The 22538-nt window shown below is 43.0% G+C and overlaps 1 protein-coding gene across 2 annotated transcripts in view; it reads left to right on the forward strand.

Annotated features, from left to right (window-relative positions):
• NCSTN (nicastrin) overlaps positions 1–11795 on the forward strand; it is a 114670-nt gene extending 102875 nt beyond the window's left edge. For both annotated transcript variants that reach the window (XM_085639198.1, XM_085639200.1), the window contains exons 16-17: positions 434–643; positions 6778–11795. In XM_085639198.1, the coding sequence (XP_085495324.1) occupies positions 434–643; positions 6778–6900 (333 nt within the window). In that variant the 3' untranslated portion in view covers positions 6901–11795. The remainder of the gene's footprint in view (positions 1–433; positions 644–6777) is intronic.
• Positions 11796–22538: the final 10743 nt, after the last annotated feature.

Genomic DNA, 22538 nt, shown 5'->3' on the forward strand with positions numbered 1-22538 from the left:
TGCGACTTAAAAAAAAATTAACTGACTGACTCTGTACTCCATGATGGGTAAGGCTGGTAGATTCTGTAATTCTAATTGCAGTAACATATTGGTTCTGTGTATATAATTATGTGTTTTAAATACCGCTTAATGAGAAGCCTAATTTCCTATAGTTTATTTCACTTAGTTTTGCTGCAGTGGCCCTTCAATTAAATGTCCTGTTTTATGTAAATTATTGTGGCATCTTACAGGGATGTTTTATTTAATGTGTTTTCATAAGAAATATTTAAACCATACTTTTTTAAAAATCTTGGATTCCATATGTACTCAGATATTTTTATACTGTTTATGGATTCAGAGATCAGATCCATGAGCTAATAACCAGGATTACAAGTATCTTTTCCTTTCTTGATATAAATCCACATCTCCTTCTCAAATATTTCTTTTTCTCCAGCTTTATGAATACTTATGGGTACTTGGTTCATTTGATAACTCCACTACGAGGACACCATTCTGCGTGAAAACATTGACCCGCATGAGTAAAGCAGTGTCGCCTGCGTTTGAGCTCAATGAGTGGGGATCCACAGAGTATTCCACCTGGACTGAGAGTCGCTGGAAGGAAATCCGAGCCAGGATATTTCTGGTAGCGAGCCATGAGCTAGAGGTGAGTCGTTTCTGTATGGTGCTTGGGTGAGTAGTGGCACCTAAAGAATAGAGGTGAAATTCTTATCCATGTGTGGATCAGTAACTCTCCGACATCATTGATGTGTATGGCTAGCCTGATGTGGATGACAGTACCCTGAATAAGTGGTGAAGCAATCTTAAGTGCTTGATATACCAACAGTTAGCTCTTCGTTCAAAAAAGAGATAATTGTGGGGTTGCTGTGGTGAAATAGGGTTTATTGTTGTAGGTAACAAAGACATACTGTATTTGCAGTAGAAAAAGGAAATGCTGTTTTTTGTTGAAGCGAGTGCTACAGGTTCGGTTGCAGTAAGATGGAGCTTACGGTTGTTGATGACAAATGTTTCCTGACTGTAGGGTGCATGTGGAAATATATCATGCACTTGTTAAAAGGCTGTAGTGTATAAATTGAAAAAAAAATCTTAATTACCCTTCATTGGAAACTCTTATTTGACCGACACAACAAAGGTGAACCTACATGACGCTAATAAGTGTATTTGTAAGGAAGCACCTTTCAAGCCTGATGTCCTTAAAAGACGATTCCAGTGTCTTAACTTAACAGACTGTGTCTGAAACACCTAATGAAAATGAAGCTTTTAAAGCCATGTTCTATCTGGTTCATTTGATATGATTTGGCGTTTTGTTATGCATGAACAAAGCCATTTGACGTACTGTACAGAGTTTTGAGACCTGTATTTATGATTTGAATATTGAACAACATGGTACGATCCTTTAGCGGGCTTTCCATGTTCAATCAACAACAGACTAATAGATCTACACTAGGCATGGCTCCATTGGAAGAATTGATTGATAAACAAAATGGCACACTTATAATTGGTGATCACACAGGTGTATGTGTGGTGACCTTTTTTTATAAAAACAGTAAATAACCCCTTTTAACCATATGGTTACGTAAATGTACATCGTATCTCTAGTGCGTTTTGCATATGTTGTGCTATGGTAGATATAATGTTATGTTGGGTATATGTTATGTTAAATATGAACATATATGTGTGATAGGCCAACATTTTTAAACGTTTGCTTTCATTTCAAATTTGCGGCGGCTCAGAATCTACATATATTTCATTTTGCGAGGATTTACTTGCAATAGGCACAGTGTCTTCCACATTAAGTGTTTTGAAAAAGTGGGTGTGAGTGTTTGTGTGACAATTGTGTAGAGGGCAAGCAGTCAATGACATTATAGTGCAGACTTGGAGGATATGTGTCCTCCTCTCTCTCCTTCTTAACTAATTGTAATGGTTTCTCCTAACAAAAATAAGAAGCTGTCACTTTTAATGTACTTGCTGGCTGGCTCGTGCAAGCGTGTGTTTTAGAGACGCTGCATCGAGAGATTTCTTGACTCCTCTGTGTTGGATTTCATCTATGTTTTCTGAAGAACCATTTTCTATTTATATTTAGTAACTACTGCATATAGAAAAACACTTTGGTTCGACAAGGACAGAGGCTGACTCATATAGAGAAGAGGAAACCATTACTGGGCATATCCATTAAGTTATCAGTGCCTGTCGGTACCTGTAAGACAGTCATCCCTGCTGTTCTGGGGACCCCTCTTGCTCACTGAGGAGACAATCTCCAGTGCACGCACCTCTGAATATCTTTGTAAGGGGAAGCCCCGCATTGAGAAAACTGTGGGGCATGTGGTACAGGATGATCTTTTCAAACTGAATTTGTTTTAAAGCATTACTTCTTCATCGGAACTCCACCAAACAGTATCCTGGGCTACCGGAGGTTCCTGGAGCAGAATCCCTCTTAAAAGCTAGCTATTGGCCAATTGGCTCATTTTGTAGGTTGAGATTTCCTTACTCTATTATATTATTCTAGGTACATTTTATCAGTATATGGCTTATCAAGGTGTCCAGCATTGACGCAGATAATACAGAAATCACCCCGCCCTGCTCCTGTTTCACATAATGTCCTCCTCAGAGGAGTGGCGAGCAAAGTTTCTAAATCAAAAGGGTATCATTTTCTATACCTCAGACTAGTTAGGACCCAATTCTTCTTCCTTTGTCAAAACATAATAAGAATGGTAAAGAGGAGAAAAAATTAAAATGTCTGCGCTGGTGCAGGTGATTCCAGACTCTATTCTCACACTATTCTTAACTTTCCATCTGAAACCTCGCTGGTAAATAAGGTTGTCTCGCAAGCTTAGGTGTATCCTTTATCACAATATCTTTGGTATATCATTTATCACAATCTAAAAATATTGCTGCTTCTAAAGATTATAGTGAGCCTCTCTCCTTTTCTGTGCCAGTAGAAGAACTTCTGATGGAGACTTCTAGCTGCAGAATCCGCACCTTTTGAATATTCTGGAGGTGTTGAACTGGATCGGGAAACTTTCCAGCAGTAACTGCTTGCCGTTAGGTGGGCTGTGCTGCTCCGCACTGATGCATTCTGCTCCGGAAATGACGTGCAAAGCCCACATAGTTGCCACACCAGCGCTCTGAGGTCCGTTCCATTCTTTCCACTCCACCAGATGTGGTTCCAGATCGACCTCACTTCTCTTTGAGACCCTCACCTCATCCAAACTTTTCAGTATACAGGGGAAAAGTCACCTCTCAAAATTACACTTTTTAAACTCTGTAAGGGCTGATGCAAACTGTGACCGAGCCTCCTCAGATTCACCTTTGGTGCCTGGAGTCAAGTTGCAACTCTAAGGCCTTTAGTGAATCCACATCGATGAACCTGAAGGCTATATGCGACCACTAGCCGAAATTCTATTTCGCAAAGCACCTATGGACTCCGCAGTGAAACGGGTCTAAGTTGAAAGTTCAATTCCAATCCCGTTCCTGATCCAGAAGTCGCAGGAGTCATTCCAGAGGTCCATCCTCATCTCCATCAAAGTCATCAGGTAACTTGAAGAAAAAGCACAAGAAATCCAAGTGGGTCTCAACTGCTTCCTGCCACTCAAATACTCCTGAGAAGGTGCGGGGCAGCCCCATTCATCTTGATCTCGCTCCCAAAGATGGTCTAAGTCAGAGTGTATCCTGTAACTTGTTCCGGCACAACCTGACTTTCCGGGGCCATCCACCATTCAAGATGGAGGAATTCTCCATATTTTCATATACCCACCTGCAGGCCCATCGGTGCTACCTGAGGTTCATGGTGGGGCAGGCACATTTCCAGTTCATAGTGATCCCCTTTGATTTCGCCAGTGCCCCTTGGGTGTTCACGAAAAGGATGGCGGTGGTGGCAGCACACCTACGTAGGTCAGGGGGTCCTAGTCTTCCCCCAGCCTCAACCACTGCCTGTTGATGGAGGCTTGCCCTAGGCAGTGGTCAGCTACCTCCAGACTATGGCGAATCTCCTGTCCTCCTTGGGATCCATTATCTACATGCCTAAGTCACACCTAACTCCTCAGATGTTCCCAGTCATCAAAGCCATTCTGAAAACGGTTTGGTTTTGTGCCTTTCTCCAGAAATGGAGAGTACAGGATATTTAGGCTATGATCCCAACCTTTCACCCTCAGTCCTGGATTTTAGTGAAGTTGACTCTGAGGCTGCTCGGACTGATGCCCTCCTCCATCCTGCTACTTAAGTACACCAGGTAGCATATGCTGACTCTGCAGTGGGGTATGATGTCTTAGTGGGCCTACCACCAAGAGGACCTCTCTGACCAAGTTCAGATTTTGGAGGAGACTGCAAAAGATCTGCAGTGTTAAAAAAAAGTAGGAGAGGCAACCATAGTAAAGAGCTGTATGTCAATAAATGAACAGGTAAGTGAATAAACAATCGCAAGTCTTGGTTGATGAATTAGTTTATTTTCTTTAATTGATTAATAATTCTTTCTTCTTATTTTTTCACAAATGCACAGCCAATGCGTTTCACCTTCAAAAAGGTTTAGTAAGGGCAAAATTATGTCCAGCACTCAGGAAGGACAACGATCACCTTTAATGAACAGTCACGCGTAATCGCATCTGTCAAGAGAGCAAGCAGCTATTTGCTCCACGTTCTTCCAATAAATTCAGCAAAGCCCAAAATGATATGTCGCGTCGTGCCTCCAAATAATACGTGAATTCTTTGAGTAATTCTCAAAATATACGTCACTTTCAGGTCCAGGGCAACTTCTCAGAAGATTCTTCCTGTTACTTGCCACATCTTATTGGGGGGCACAATGTTGATCCTTGGTGCATAGTTGGTGAATGCCTGTTTCCATGTTTTTTCTTTTTCACACTTCTTTGCCTCCGGTCTGATATGTCTTGGTTTCGGGTGTGACCACAGCCATTGGATATGGTGAGTTTGTAAGTCAACTATGCAGCGGTGTTTATTGCAATGGGTCTGTGAATGATGCAACTGATTTTGAAGATTATCTAGGCTATGGTTGGGCAGACTTTTTTTTATTCCGCTGGTGGAATTAGAGGAGTTTGGTAATTCTGCGTTTCTGTTGCAATGTGGAATTGCTAATAAATTCTGCTGGTGGAATTAATCTGCAATGTTTGATTTTAACATGGGGCTGGAAGACGGAGCAGCCCCTCTGTTTAAAAAAAACACTGAAATTAAACTTCTGACCATGTTTAAAAACTACTAACTCCATAGGAGTTCATACCCCTCGGTGCCAAGAAATATCGTCAAATGCCCACTTCTCCCCGTCATGGAATTCCGCTGAATCTCACAAAATTTTAATGTAATTCTGCAGAATTCCGCAGAATCCTATTCCGCCCACCTCTAACCTAGGCCAGCAATTTGAACTACTGGAGTTCCATCGGGGGGTCACATCATATTGCAGGCTATGGATTTTAAAGCTGTAGCATTTTGGATGACTTTACAGAGGCCAGTGTGGAGTCTGAGAGTAGGGTGCTTCCACCATTGTGATGCATGCATATCACGTCTTGAATAGCAGCTCTGGGGGTTACAGTTTCTTTCCTTAGGAGTGATGGAAAGGGGTACCCGTACCAGGCCGTCTTTGTTTTCTTGGCAAGGTTTTCCTTCAGAATAAGGCTGGAGTCTTCTGTGAAACCAAGTGACTTAACATTTGGAACGTTTGGATTCGAAGCCATCAAGATTCTTGTAATTGGCCCACGTTTGCACAATTTTTTGCTTGTTTTCTTGCCAAATAACAGATCTCTCTGGTCTACCCGCCATGTCCTTCTGACAGCCTTATCCTCTTTCTTCGAGGAACTGTGCTCTAATTTTGTGCTAGATTGTCCATTTAGGAGCTCGGTGCTGGACCGATTGATTCTGCACTTTGTCCCTCCTTTGGTTTATGGTGCTTAAGCACTCCTCATGAAGCTAGTGCTTGGAGGGCTCCAAAAGCTTTTAAAGTCAATCAATCCGTGGTTTGTGGAGGCTGGCTACTCACCCGTGAGTGTCTCAAGGCGTCGAAGGGGAGGGGAGGGGAGGTGCTGATCCGTCTGGGTTTGAGGTTCTGTCGAAGAACCAGGTCTTGAGGTCCTTCCTGAACTGTGTCAACGACGTGGATTGCCTGAGGTGAAGGGGCAGGGTTTTCCAGGTGAAAGTGAAAGCATTCCTTTTAAAAGCAGATTCTTGCAGTCTTCCTTGCAGGGACAGCCATGTCCTAAACGTTTGTGAAGGACGGAGGGCATGAGGTAATAATACCAGCTCCACCTTTATAGGTGGTTCTTTCCTGTTTGTAGGAGCAGTAGCCTTTAAGGCGATAGTTAAGAGGTTACAATTGGGATTTGTTCACCTGTATCTAATTAGGCTGTCTGTAAGTACAGCAACCTCTTCCAAAAAGCCCACTCCACTTGCGGCACTGTTGATAGCTGGAAGAATCGCAGCACACAGTTAAGAAGTCCCATAATTAAGAAAGAAACCTATGTACAGATTCCATGTTTTAAGTGGTAGCAGCACACCATACGCCACACAAGAAACTCAGATTCAAGAATAGCTCAGGCTGGCTACCAAATGACGGAAAGGACAAGAAGCTGGGCCTTAGAATATAAAATACAGAGAACATTACTCATGCTCTGCAACATTCAGGAGTAAGCACACAGAAGGGCCAGCCCAGGATACCACTGCTGATAGCTGCCTTTTAGCATATCTCACTTTGTGTTTTACAGAATTTGCCTTTTTTGCATTTGAAATTGCTGTACTCTAAAAAGTCCCTACAACTAATATCTTACTTTCTTTCCACTCAAGGTGATCACGCTAGTGGTGGGTATTGTCATTTTGATCGTCTCCCTACTCGCTACCTACTTCATCAACGCCAAGGCAGACATTCTCTTCACCAGTGCCCGGGACACTGGGTCTGTCGCCTACTAAAGACTCTTTGCAGACCTGAGGATCTCAGCACCACGAATCTTGCATCATGAGCAACAAAAGCAAAACTACAAGCGGACAAAAGAGACAAAGACTGCTCTTACTAAATTCTGCTAGATTGACACTGGAGTAACTTCCTTTTTGATTGGGGAGTTTTATTTGTGATGGGTGGGTGGGAAATGCACAGGGGTGTTCTTGAAATGGCGTTTATCAAACAACGGTTATTTATTTTTAGTGTTATTCCAAATACAGAATTGGCAAATTAATGAATTTGCGCAATACAAGAGTGATTTCGAAGGAATGCGAGAGCCTACGTGCCTGGCGTGTGTACACACCTGGTACTATCTCCACATCCTGTAAGAAATGTATGGCCTGCTGGGTAGGTGCCCTCTCAGTCCTAAAGATGCACAAGTGAGCTACATACTGTAACTAGTAAAGGATTGGCTGCAGTCTTAACACTGGCATAGAAGGATGCTCCTTTCACCCATCAGTCAAATGAAAAAATAGTTTTCTGAGGGGAACATTTGAATTATTTTTCAAATTTGTGCGAAGATTTCTTGTAACCACCGTGTAGTCTGTGATCTTTTTCATTAAGGAGAGAGAGAGAGAGAGAGAGAGAGAGAGAGAGAGAGAGAGAGAGAGAGTGTGCGAATGGAGGAACTCGATAAGGAGTCGTATATGTTAAAGATGCATCATTTCTACTCCAAGAAATGTATTTATGGCACCAAACCGAGAATTTCTGTTCTGCTTGAAAGGCCCATTCCAGATTTTAAACAGACTGGAGTGCACTTGGTATTATTCCAGGAGAGGAGTGTTGTCGGTATTTTTGATAAATATTTCCATCATAGGTACGAGCTCAGTCCACGTTATTGATCTGTCATCAGCTCCATTTTTGGTTACTGATTTGAGGTACTTGAACATAGTGTCATCCTTGGAGAGGATTTGTTATCTTTTAATGCTTGTTCCTTGAATGTTGCTTTTGTCCCAGTACAATAAATGCAGGCCATGCAAGAGGAGTTGGCAAAGGACGTCCGAATGAAAGGGATTTGAACTTGAAGTTAGTCCAGCACTTGTCTATTACCTTCACAAAGGGGAGTTGTCAGAGGGCACATTTCTTTGGAATGAAAACACTCCCTGCTGCTTGAAGGACCTAAACCACAACTGCAGAAGAGGAGCCTGTGCTGCAGGAGCCTTGAGCACACACCCTCCCCTGCCAGAATTGTTTCAGATAAGTTACTGTCCCTAGCTGGCCTCTTGCAACTTTCTTGGCAGATATTTGTATAGGTTATCTCAAACTGCCAATGTAGAAGTTAAAAGTACCATCCGTATGGTGCATAAATGTAAGGTATGAAAGCAAGCTGTCAACCAGCTCCATTCCAGCTCTCTGACCTTCATCAGTCCAGATTTTTCAGCCAACTGTGTTAAGCATGCTGGGACTTCTATGCCCATGCTTATAGCCGAAGTGGAACTGCAGGGCCAGAGTGCTATGCGATGTTGGCTCTGAAACCAGGACTGGTGACAGACCCCCTCAAGGCATAGGGCAGGTTGCCCGCTTTGCGTGAGTAACACGGATATAAAGCAGCATAAATGCTTGTGGAAGCTGGCAACATCATTAAAGGCTTCAACACAGCGTTATTCTATGCCATCTCTGTGGCAGCAAAGCGTCATTAGCGTTTCCATGTCATGAAGGAAGGGCCTCCCTTAATTATCCACTGGAGGATTTTAATCCCTCGTGCACTGCAGCATTTCTGTAGCATACGATGAGCCGGAGCTGTGCAGTTTCTCTCTTACAACCTGGAAGCATTTCCCATCCCTGACCAGACCATGGAACGCTCAACGCTTGGGTTTCTTTTTTTTCATGAACGTATTCATCCTAAATGTTGTAAATATCTGATAACCAACTCATTTATCACCCTTAGATGACTACACTGCTGGCAGTACATATCCTCGTGTAATTGGTTTTTTCATACATACAATTCTTGCCTGTATTCATGCTGTCCATTTACTTTGTTTTTGCCAATGCTTTTGTACTTCATTTTTGGAGATTTTTCCTGCACAACAGCTTTTTAAAATCTTCTAATTTGAGGTCATCCCACGTGCTCCTGATGTTTTTATACTCGGGATTCAAGTCTGACTCAGTGGCGGTCTCCCAAAAGGACAATTTCAATATTGACATTAGAGCGTTGAAGCGTCCATTGGTATTTACATTTAATGTTTCAGAGGCTACAATTCAAAACTGCAGACTGTGTGTCTACACCTCAATTCTGGGTGTGTCTAACTGCTAAAAATGAATGTATGTCGCAGGCTTAATCTAAATTATTTTTCACCATGACAATAAAAAGTTATAGAGATCAATAGAAGGACAGCTAACCCGTCACGGTCATATTGGCGCCCAAAGCTGGATTACATAGAGTTTGGAAACTGGGTATTTGCTTCTGCAATGTGCAGCTAGTGAAACCTTGTCAGAGGCACTGTTTGCATAGATTGGGCTGGGAAATAACCCATTACTAGCATGTTTTCTTCTTTTCCACTTAAATGAGCACATATTACAAACGCACTTGTTGGTGAGCTTTGCGCATTGCAGATTTGCGAGTGTGCAATTTGTACCCAAGTTTAACATTGTGATTACACCCAGAGCGATTAATCAGGAAACAAAAGAAGTTAGGCAGGTGTGACATCTTTATAAGTTTACTCAGAAGTATGCAATGCTTACATTGAAAGGAGTTGTTATCATCACCATTGTCGAGCTCTATACCGAACATTTAAACCTTTGCTTACTGTTTTATTATTTATTCCTAAGGCAGATGTACCTACCTCTGAGTGCGACCTTTTCAGCTTTTATCTATATAATTCTAGTTGGTTTTGTATACATAAGCAACTTGGCCAAACAGATTGACATATACCAAATTTCTGTACTATCATCTTTGGGCTTAGTGCTGGAGAACCTCAAGCATACACCCAAGTATTCAACACGTTGCTTGATGCAAGCGAATGTTTGGAAGCATGCTTAAAACATGGAAACACTCTTTGAATGATCATAATGGGAGTCTCCAATCCATCAATTTTTTACTTCTTTCGTCATTTATATCACAATGTCCCCAAATCACTAAAGCCACTGGTTTGGAAGCAAAATGGTCTGCATCTCTACTCCAAGAAATGTATTTATGCTATTTGAGACTGCGGCAAGTGGTAACTTGTCCAAGTAAAGATATGTGTGGATAAAAAGGACATTGTCGTTACGAAAGGCGTAATTTAGGAATCTTCCACTACCGCAGTGGATTCCCATATTCCCACCTTTTGATACTAAAGCATCACAGATGTACAAAAAGATAAAATCTAGTGGAATGAAAGCTTTATCCTAAGATTTTCTAGTACCTTATATCATCGTATTAAGCATGACTGCCTTGCGCCCACTTATCCGACAGTCTTTGATTTCTCAATTTTTTTGACGATGATCTTTTAAAATGGTGTGATTTATTAATAAAGTATGGGCAAGACGGACTGTTTGCACTATCCTAAAAGTGTTCTTGGTAAAGCAAAGCACTTTAGCAAGAAAGGGGGATTGGTCTCGGTTAGGGTTGGTGTATGAGAGAAGGTGAATGGTACCAATTTGTAGTGTGTGGCCATTATTTACCTAAACCAAATGCATTTGTTCATTCTAATGATCTGTTCCCGCCAAGAAGTTAATTTTTTCCTAAATAACAATATAAGCAGCTAGAGGTTTCCCTGTGTAAAATTTGAATACATTTGAAAGGGCTTGCCCTCTGGTTAACCACTATGCCCCACTTTTTCAGCAGCCTGTGTGATGGCAGAGCTGCTTTCAGAGGATCTTGCCACTTTTCTTACATGATCAGAAGATGCCAACAGCAAGGCATCTACAAGATCAGACTTCAGATTTAGACAGAAGCCACTAGAGAAATACCTTTATATGTCTTGCAAGTAAAGAAGTGGGTCTTAATTTCAACCCATTTAATGAACGCTGTTTCATTGGGATATTTCGGCGATGGAATGTTCTTTTTGCAGTTTGCTTAAACTTAAATGATTTACTTGCAGAATCAGACTTGAGATTACATTCTTGAGATGTTCAGGCCAGACAACGGTGACTCCTTTTATTGTTATTACTGTTTCTGTTAATTAAACAGCATTACATGCAATACCTCATGCACTTGCAGAGGCTGGGTCAAGAGTTCAGGGATTTCTGAGAAAGATCAAGAATAAGTTATAATGTGCAACTATGCCTCCTGACCAACTCTGAAACTTATTGGTGACAACTGATAGGCCACGATTGCTCTAAGAGGCTCATGTACGCCAGTAATCGGGAGTGGCCCTCACAGTATGCTTAGGTAAGGCATATTTGTATAATTTTCCAGTGTTGTTCAATTCACTACAATGCATTCTGTAGTTCTGAACATTCCACTACCCCACCTTTGTGTTTGCCTGTGTCTGACACATCATTCTGGTTAAAATCCAGGATGTGCCTATGTAGTGAGCTAGTAGGTCTGTATAGCGCCGACGGCTAAGTTTATTCCATCCACATGTGAAGCTGCTTAGCGTGCCGGATGAAGTGCATCGCTTACTACCCAAGAAGCTTGCCAAACGGAGATGTTGCCTGTCCGGTCACATTAGCTGGACCGAGCTTTGCCCGGCTGCTCAAGCAGTCCTACATGTCTCTGCCCCTCCTGTGGGAGGGCTCTTACCGATGTCCTTTCGCCTATGCTAATTGCAGAAGAAACTGACTGAACCCTGTGCATTTATGGGTGGGTAAATGGGCAATGTGTTGAACAAATGAAGATGGGGGGGGGGGGGTCCGAATTAATAGTGACTTTTTTTTAAATGTGCAATATATTTTTGTACATATGTAAATAGCTTGGTTTTCATTAAAGAAACAATCCTACCAATTCATTCGCTTATCATGTCGTTTTTTCACTTTGCCATTTATGTCATATAATTATTTTCTTTGACACTAATCCGGGTAAGAGTGATAACTAACACATACAACACAGATGACACTTACAATTATCATGCTTGTAACTTGAGTGTTCTTCTGGATGGCTGTAGCAGGCCCTACAGATAGATGCCCCAGCTCTCATTTGTTGCTGCCGGAATCGTTCTTATCACGACTTGCCCAATCTGGCCCTTGTGCAAAGCACTGCAATGGCTAACTGTTGTGCACTCTGGTACCTCAAAAGTACATGTAGATCTTTAATTGCAGAACTGCAACGCGCTCTGTCATCGACTGTGGATGTATTGCTATGGTCAGTTACCAGTGGTCCTTGCTGTCGACTGCTTCACTGGATGCATTCACAATAAAGTGCTAGCTTCATAACATATGAAACCGCTGGAGTCATGATTTCCACAGTGACGGTGACAATACGATTGCCACTGCTTAACAGGTGGGCATGCACCATCTTAACATAATGGTTACTGACAATACCTTTCCAGAAGTGAATCCAGTAGTACTTATGGAATGGTAGTTGTAAGGAAACAGACTTTTTGCATGTTTACCTCCACTTTCCGCCCCCATTTTGACTACTACGGAATCGGTGTAATGGCTCTGAAGGACCTGAAATTCCTTGAGCCCTGCTCAACCGGACTCTCTGCATGTGCTCTGACCCTTAAAACGATGTATGTTTAAGTGGCTTGTCCCCATTTGGCATAGCCTAACTTGCTTATAAGTCCCTAATATATGTGCCAGGGATACTCAGAGTAAGTTAGTGTTCCCCAGGGACGGCAGCACTTGTCCTGCAACCCTGAGTGGGTCAAGATACAACATGGCTCCTAATCTGGAACTGCAGACTGGAAGAGCAATTTAAACTGCTAACCCGACTTCGCAATTTAAGGCAATGGCAAAGCCCAAACCTCCCTTTTTAGGTTTTGCCTGCACAGCTCAAGTGCTGTGCTTGCGAAATCTCTTGTAATTAAAAAAATGTATTCTTAAAAGTAGCTTGCAGTCCACCCATTACTTACCATTCATAGGCTTCGCGGTCAGTCTTTTTCTTGCTTCTCACTGGTCAGCAGCATCAGGGTCACATCATCAGCTTTCACTTACTCGTTCCCTGGAGCTTGGACCAAGTATAGGTTCTGGCTGGCGACCAGTGCCCTTCCACTGGCCGTGCACGTCCGAGGTACTTTTCTTTCTTTTTTTTTTTTTTTTACTTTCTTCCCCGCAGTCCATACGAGTGCATGTGTTTGTACTCCGTCGTCTTACTGCACCACATTGCCTTTTATTTATTTATTCTTTAGGCACATTTATGTAGGGCAAACTCGACCTGCGGGATTGGAGTGCTTTGCATGAGCACCGCTTACTTTACACAGGGACACTTAGCAAGCACTCCATTACAATGCATCTGCAGCTGGTTTACTCCTCCATGGCGTGTTAACCCACCACCCCATGCCGGCCACCACTGTTTTGAATTAACCCCTCCACTTTTAACCCACCACGTTGTCCTCCCTGTCCTCCCTGTTCTAGTTGTTTTAACCACCCCCCTGCTTCATCCACCTCACGTGACCTCCCTCGTGTCCCCCACCCTCCCCCCTCGCATCCCCCACACTCCTCCCTCATGTCCTTTACACCTCCATTCAGGGACTTTTAATTTTAAAAAACAAGCATTTGCAATGCAATAGGTCTCGCATTTTAGATACTTTGACCTATTGATAAGGTCTCGCATTTTAGATACTTTGACCTATTCGTATTGTAAATTACAATGCCTTTTATTATTGCAGGTTTTTTTAAACACAAATAAGACATTGTCATTTACAATGCCAATAGCTCAAAATCTTGCAATTGCGAGACCTATTGCGTTTCAAATGCTTGTTTATTTTTACACAGGGGGCGCGGCATTAAAAAGATTGAAGACCACTGCTTTCAGGGGACTTGTGCAGCATTATATTTTAACATGGATTCGATGCTGCACTTTGAAGGCTCGCGAACTCCTGTTCAGGTATTGACAAAAACATGAATTCCCAGCAATTTGCCAGAATGAACACCTATGTTACAATATTAGTCGCTAAATAGAATAAGAACGTGGTCAACAGTGCAAGTGACTTATTAGTTAAAATTAACGAACATTTTTTACTGGCCTCGCTCCTTTACTGGCCATAGTACTGGAGCAAACACCACACACAGCTCGACGTGCACCGGACGAGAAGGCACACGTCAGTCAGTACCCTTTGGGTTTTATCTGTGCCATACTGTTTCCCCTGGCAGGCGCAATGTACTGTGGAGATCAGGAAAATGTTTTGTTTCACTGTGGCTGACAATTTATTTTTATATCCAATTGTTGTCAAAGCAGCTGGGATTTTAAGAGGCGACTCCGCGTCTGGTTGATGCCTTTGAACATAAGGTGCTTCCTGGATAGATGTTTACACTATAAATATGCAATATATAATAATATTTGTAGAGCGGTTTCTATTGAAGTGGGAGACGTAAGAAGTCCCACTGTGTTAATATAGAGGAAACCAGAGACCGCTCCGGGAGACACGTTTTACAATATTGCTGATGAGCGCAATTAAAGAGGTGCAGCTTTGATTGGAAGATGTATTCGTGTAGATTCTAACACTCTACATTCATTCCAAGCACCGCCTTACTCAGGGAAGTGAGCCTGAAATAGAAAGAAGCTTATGTCCTGGTCTGCCATGCAAGAGGCACTCGTTCGTTATTAGAGAACAACATTTTAAATAGTGTCTCTTGATTATTTGTAGTTTTATTTTTTAGAAACCTCAGTGTCTTCTTAACCGTGTCAACAGCGGGGTGTGGTAAAATGAAGCACTAAATAAATTATGCACGGAACAAGCTGCATCATTTGCTATATTTCTTGCCATACAATTCAGTTGACCATGCCACATAATTTGGTTGGGACTTGATGGGTAGGCCTAGCAGCTCTATCCACAGGTTATCAGCATTGGAGAGGATGCCCTTCGTGTGGACCCACAGGGTAGGTAGCGCTCACCCCTTTGGGACCCTTAAAGAAGGTGACACCGCTGAAAGCTATTAGTCGCCACAGATCAACCACAGGCTCCAAACGTGTAAATATTAAGATGTGCTCTCATAGCATGAATACACTAAGCTAGCAGTAGGTGGCAAAGCCCTTATTTATTCACACCCACAGAAGCGCTTACGATGATGAGGAACGCCTCACGCGTCTCATGTGGAACAAGACCACAGTAATTTGTGTAAGATGTAAATGTGCACGTTATGGGGCGCTTAATAATCATGCACTGGTTCGTTTTACTTCCAGATCACACATCTGGTCAAGTGGGGAATCGGTTTTCCTCTTGCGACAATTGAAAGCCGCTAGAAAAGGCCTATTCTCCCCCTGAACATTCCTAGTTGGTAATGGTGACTGATTTAAGTGTACTTAATAATTGAGCAGAGGAAGAAATGTTCCCAAGATCACACAGAATAGTAGATGGAAATATAGGGATTGAAAGAACACTCGGCGAGTTATCGCTAGACCATGAGATCACAAGCGGCAGTGAAAGCGATCGCTATTGGGGAAAAAAAACACGCCCGCGAGTGGGGCGCGCGCCACAGTGATACATGTGCTTTCAATTATCGCGCCCAAGTCTGGGCACGATAATTGAAACCACATGGCCTTTGGTACGCGTAATAGACACCAATAGGCCATGGGCGGAGCAATGCGCCCGCCTTTGGCCTCTTGCGTGCTCTGTTTAAAAAAAAAAAAAAACACGCAATCAAAGCCCAATAGCGGAAGCCAAAAGGAAAAGCACATGCACGAGCGTGTGCGATTCCAGGCTCAGTTTTGAAACCCTGGACAAAAGGATTCTCGCTGCGCGAGCAGTGCTGCGTACTGCATCGCTAGGTGCGAGACCTAAAAATTGGCTGCTTTTATGTAGCCGCAAACTGGACCGAAGATATTGGAGTGCTTTACATGAGCGCCACTTACATTGCACAGGACCACTTAGATTTGGGTGTTGTTTTTATTGGGAGATTAAGGGCCAGATGTATCGAGCGTTTTCCCGTTCTCAAACGGGCCGATTCTCAGAATCGGTTCGTTTGCGAATGGGAAAAAGCCTTTTGGGATGTATCATCCTAAAATGCAATTGCAAAATAGGGTATTGCAATTTTTGCTATTACCTATTTTGCTAATGCATTTAGAAAGCACTTTTTTAAATTGCGACCCTGCTTTAAGGAATTGCAATTTACCACCAACTTCAAGTTGGTGGTAAATTGCAAATCCTTAGAAAAATGCACAATTTTGCATTTTTGTAAGTGCCATGTGGCGCACATACATGCATGTACATATATGTGCAGCACATGTGCACACATGCATATTTTAGGGATGCAACAGGGTGTCCTTTTGGCACCCTTAAAATTACTTGCGCAATTTGCGAGTACCTATTTGGTACTTGCAAATTGCGAATGCAATCCTATTCATTCCCATGGGCCTCTAGGTCCATAGGAATGAATGGGAAGGTATGCCTTAATAGCTGATCACAATTTGTGATTCGCTATTAAGAAATATGTAGGATTTGCAATGGGAAAAAGCCTTTTGGGATGTATCATCCTAAAATGCAATTGCAAAATAGGGTATTGCAATTTTTGCTATTACCTATTTTGGTAATGCATTTAGAGAATCGCAATTTGCAATCTCCAATATCAGCAAATAAGACCAACAGTGATACCAACGAATGGTAACTAATGGGTGGGCTAACAGCCCCTTTTAGAGTGTTTTAAAAAAAATTGACACAATAGCTTGTCACCAAGTGACGGCGTATGTGCGCTGTCTAGAGGTGAGATCTAAAAAGTGCAGCTGTGAAATAGTATTGTATATATGTCAAAATATTAATCAGCGCAAGCAGTGGATGCACACGAAGTAAGATGAATCAATCTGTGCTTGGTCCATGCTCCACCAGTCAAAAAGAAGTTACTCCCGGCTCACGCTGGCCAATTAAAAGGCAACAAAGAAGAGTGACAATGATGCCATATAATGGTAAGCAATGGGCAGGCTCCAATACCTGTATAGTAAACAATACTGCTACAAGCAGATGCACTGTTGGCAACTGAAACCTAAAAAGTATGGGCTATATGTCAACATGCTGGGAAGCACCTTATATGGCTACGTTTAAGTCTGCATGGGGAATTGAGGTGGAGTCATGGCACCACCTACTGGCATGTGAGAGCTATTGGTTTTCCACTCCAGACTACTAAATTCAAACCGTTTTCACAGCGTCTATGTATCACGTTACAGCAAACTCTGCTACTATAACCTCGTAACGTACATTAGGGCCACTGCCATTATATGAATCTGCAGCTGTGGCATTTTCCGCATAATCATAGATTTGCCACTTTTGCGCCATCATAATGTGCAGATTTTAATAAACAAATATTTCTAACTCAAACGGATCAAAAGTTAGTAGAAAATGTAGCAACGTGTTACTGTGAAGTGGAAGACCCTTCACAGGGTTGACTGGTCATCTTTGAGTTGCTTGTTGATGTATTTGGTTGCTAAACTGGTACTAATGAGGTGAAACCATTACCCATACTGTGTTAACATGAGTAAAAATAACAAAATAGGAAGTAATGCAGTCACACAATGTGTTGCTTAATTTGCGTTTTTTTCCTGGATAAATAAACCACATATTCATAGCCGCAAAATTTGGTCCAACCCTTCTGTAGAATTCAAGCGGCCCTGCGTGTATTCTCTGGGCAAATACTACTTACTAAGCTTTTTCTTTTGTGTATGTTATTTAAAGAGGACACAAAATGCAAATGTGGTGTATCAGAAAACTAAGAATGGAGACATAACAACTTGCAAATATCTCTTTTCTATGTGTACAAGTTGCTATTTTGAAATGTATTTTTAAGAACAATTTGATAAAAATCTGTTTTTTGTGTCGCTTCAGGAAGAGTCCCCATCTACTATATTTTTTATTGTGCCAGTGCAATGTGTATGTATGTAAGATGCTTGTATGTGAGAATGAGCTCAAATAAGCTTTATTCAAAAACACATTGTGTATCATAAAAGCTAGATAAAACATCACATTAATAAAAACACACGATAAAAAAAAAAGAATTAATCATATTAAATGAGAAAAGTATGTACACAATGGATAAAAAGCAGACATGCGCCACCATGCAGGGCAATAACATTTCTATAACTGCTTTCTTTGTTTTATCACAGCCAATAAATATTGTGACAACATAAAACATATTTACAAGCTTGCTAAGGTTTGCAGATAAATAAAAGCTGAGCAACATTGCACAAATCCAAGTTTTTAGCGGCGGTTTGATTAAAAAAAAAAAAAAAACTCCAACTTTTTATAAAATAAACAGAAGAACAGAGTGTGGATAGTCCTTTGTTTGGAGACATTATCACAGGAACATGACGGGAGATCAGAGGCCCAGTTATTAGGGTTTGGGAAGGTCGTTCGGTGATGGAAAATGTCCAGCCGAAACCTAGTCACGTCAAATCTGTCCCGATGGTTGGTTACATTAACTAAGTAAGGCTGGATGTCCTAGCTAGCCAAAATTAAGAGGTTCTTCCTCACTGAGGTTTTCATAATTTTGGTGGATAACCGCAGATCCTCTAGATGGGGAAAAGCATTTTAATTTGAGAGCCTTTCTTTGAATGTTGGTGGTGAACTCTGGATGTACGTAAAGCTCAGAGTGACCAGTGTCGACCAAGAAGTCACGTACGAATCTGAGCCAAGGGATTTTCAAGGCTGATATAGAAGTAAAACAGCCCTGAATGAGTTAACTGTACTTCAAGATAACATAGATGGTTGCCTCAGAGAATGTTGGATCAAATATGGTGGTCAGGTGTAGTATTGGGGCATCATGAGGGAACCAGGAAGCAGAATGTGGAGCCGGCGAGAAGCTGCGCCTTGGTTTTCTCAGCGGGAAAAGAATGTTGACATGGAAAAGCCTTTCGTGAGAAGACTGGATGTCTTACAGCTACTTTGATCTAGGTTGGTAAAGAGTTACGTGGCTTTGGACAAAGACGCCAACTGTCCCGCCACCAGTCTTGGGTTTCTTTGTGGTGGCGGATTGGCCTCACTGATGCTCGTGTGGATGGTACTTTTGGAGGTATACCGGAGCGGAGGGAAGTTGAGCTCTTCTATGTAGCTGATTTCTGGTTAGGACAGGAGCCTTGAATTGAATGTTTGCCACAACTGCAGGCTGATGGAGGTATCTGAGGCCCAGGCTGGATGTTATGTCTCAGCCTCTGGTGGAACATTGGCCTGGCCTCTTGGCTCGGGCCTTTCGATTGGTAACGAAGGGAGTTGGGAGTGGATGGAGTTGCTGTAGCCAAGGCATGACCCCACAGTGTACATTTTAGGGCATGACCCTTAGTGTCGTCCAGTAGAGAAATGGGGGAGATGTATAAAGCTGGTCTTGGTGACAGGCTTGAGACTCCTCGGGTCATCTAAGCTTGCTGCAGACAGCAGGTTAATCAGCTTATTGTGTATTCTGTTTTGTTGGCTTCACCGCCCCCCTAATCGAAGCAAGACCCACTGAAGTCTGATGCAGAATCCCATGGAAGGATGTTCTGCAAAACTTCAGGAAATAGTCACAGTGCAGTAGTATTTTCTGTTTAAATTCTGGGCTTAATTTGAGCTGGTGGTTTCCGATGCTTGGCACCGGAACTTACGTGTCAACACCAGCACTTATGACAGTCTGCACTGCTTATCTAAATTAGAGACAGTCTCTGCTCGCAATACTCGCAGTTGGAGGTGGGGGGGATTAAAAGAAAAAAAAATATCAAAAACTTACCTGAAAAGGGTCCTGCGCTGCCTCTGCTCCTGGGCCGGGTCCCGCATTTGGCGTTTTCCTGCTCCTGAACAGGAACCGGCATGCTCCCTCCCCTCTCGTAAGCCAATCACAACGCTGCACTGGCAGTGTTGTGATTGGTTCGGACAGCGCCCAACTGGGCGCCTGTAGGGAGACCATTTTCTCTATGTAGGCTGCAGGCAGCTACAAAGGGAAAATGTAGAGTGCGCATGACTGGTTTGGTCATCGCCAGAGGGCCGACCAAACAGTCAGGGCCCACAACAGTGAGCAAACCACTCCTCCCCGACCCGCCCACGCGCCCTCCCCAAATCAGGCATACCCCGCCTTCTGCTTTTCTCACATTGCGAGAAGAAGAAAAATACCATTTTATGTTTCTGCTTCTTGCACTGCGAGAAAGCAGTGGGTGCGACTCTCCTCCGCCCTAATGGAGGAGCCGCCCCGGATTAGAGAGGAACACAACAGTTGTTTACTGCTTCAATGAACATTTAAAACAACTAATGTCTGCTGCCAAACCGTTATTGTAGCATTGGGGTCTGGAATAGTCTGACATGTCATACTTGTAGGCTGTGTTGATTAGTAATTGTGTTGGTTCTGTCACTGGCCGCACGTATAGGGGCAATGCAAGCTGCAGTGGCCTCTTGAGGAGGGCTCCGACACTTTTTTGTTTCTTACCCAAATTAAGCACTGTTTAAATTCCAATCTATCGTTTACTGTGACACAGGGAGGCTCGAGTTATTTTTGGTGTACACGTTGGAAGAATGTATTTAGTTACGCGTTAGTGATTGCAGTCGTGTGTTGTTAACAAAATGGAGTGGACAGAGGCAACGCGCTTTATTTCCCGATGGCTTTTATGCCTCCCTGCAAAAACAAGACATTAAAGTGCTAGAAACAGTAAATTGCACTTTTGTGTGCTATATATATTTTTCAAAAAAAGTCACTGGACTTTAGTTCAGTCGTCACAACAGTACAGCCCCCTCAAACAACAGAACTGTTTAAGAGGCGCGTGTCTTTTTTTTTTAATTTATTTAAATGTGGTGTTTATCGTAAAGCTGCGGCTCTGGGGACTGCCTCGTTGGCCGGGGAGACCTGAAGGGGAAGGGGCGGCTCCGCAGGTGCCTCGCGCAGAATGATGCAACGTATGGCAAGAGCCAAGCTGTGAATCCAGGAGGGAAAATAAACAAGAAAACCAACGCCTGGGGGAGATGGGGCGGGGCTGAGGCCGAGCAGCCGCTCCTGGCTGAGGGTGGCACCGTGCCCAGCGCTGCTGTTTGCCCCGAAGGGTTCCGCTGATTTGCCCGACTCCTCTCGGTGAGCGGTGATTAAGCTGCGCCTCCCTCTCCAAGATGGAGGGGAGGAAGGACCGCGTCTCGCAGCGGTCGCGTGTTCGAGTCCACCCTGGATGCAGCTGTTTGACTGTGCTTCATCTGCCAAATGATTCTAGTTCACTGTTTTAGTCTCGGCTTCCAGTGCATTTTTCTTTAAACGATCTATTCGTGTCATATTGTGTGTGGCTACCCTCAGAGAGGGCTGTCAGGCGACACACAGCGCAACAGTCAGAATAGCCACAAGCGCGTCTAGGCCTCGGCGGGTTAGGAAGCGACTGACAATTGTTGTAATAAAATGTTTACTTTGGATGTGCCATGCGTTGGAGGAGGCCACGTGCCGGCTTTCATGCTTCAAGCATGTTGGGTACTTTACCAGATCAGGGTGGGTGCCTTGTATGATGGAACCCACAGTGTGTGTGGAACAGGTTCTTCCCAGTGCCCTTATTTTGGTAATGTGTGATTTGGGTGCAGTGTTCTCTAAGAGGTGGGCGAACCAAGGGTCTGGCTCGGATCTTGGAGCCCATTCACGAGCCGAGCCCTGAAAATGTTTGTGATGTAAATCACACAACAAACCACGTAAAATGTGAAAAGTCTCTTTTAAAAAGTGCATTTCTTTAGCATATAGAAGCTTTGACATTAATACGACACATTATAACACTACACTAAGAAGTACTCATGTGATAGTTTTAAAATATGAACCATTATTGAAATACGAGCAGGACAAATGTCATATAAACCCCGAACTTGGCACAGATTATTATACAGCAACATTATGGTCTATTAAATCAAACGCAATAGGTTTTTGTACAAATGGCATTCACATATTTGAAAGTGCTTTTAATACGCCATAATAAAGGAAAAGGACTTTTAGTGTAATACAATATTTGCCTAAGATCACACAATTTTAGAGGAGAAGCTGCGATGTGCCACGTGCTCGAAGTTCCAACAGGACCTCGAGCTGAGCCAGGGACAGGCTTCAGGCTCGAGCCTGGCTCCAGCTCTCAGTGGCTCGCCCGCCTTTACGCCCTCTCTCTATTTTTCGTCTCTCCAAGGGTGCTGCTGTGTGAAATAGAACTTGTGACTCGGCTTGTGGTGGAAGATCTGTTGGTGGCGGATTAACCACAACAAATGGTGATCTCTGGGCTGCATTGGCCAGCTGGAACATGGTCAGGGGTCAAGGAAGGTGATCTGAGGGCTATTGCCAATGCAGCCATCAGTAGGCGCGACTGTAGAGCTGCGTTTGAATACAGCTGCTTGCAGTGGATACTGAAGACCGCTGTCGCATCTTGACCTTGTTCAACTTTTACTTTTTTGTCTGTAGTTTTCCTCAGTGTGCTTAATAATCGTTCAGCCCATCGAGGGTGCTCTGTGACTTAGTTTTCTTCATAACATGACACATGTATTTGTAAAGCGCACTTATCACCCCTGGGTCTCAAGGCGCTGAATAACAGATGTTTATTGTTACCCAACTCAATGGTACTAATTTTTATCAACCTCAGATGGATGAAAGGCTGAGTGGACCCGCCGGGATTTGAAACCTGTGACCATGAGGTCGAACACAG

The sequence above is a fragment of the Triturus cristatus genome, chromosome 12, assembly GCF_964204655.1.
Source record: "Triturus cristatus chromosome 12, aTriCri1.1, whole genome shotgun sequence".
Taxonomy (NCBI): Eukaryota; Metazoa; Chordata; class Amphibia; order Caudata; family Salamandridae; genus Triturus; species Triturus cristatus.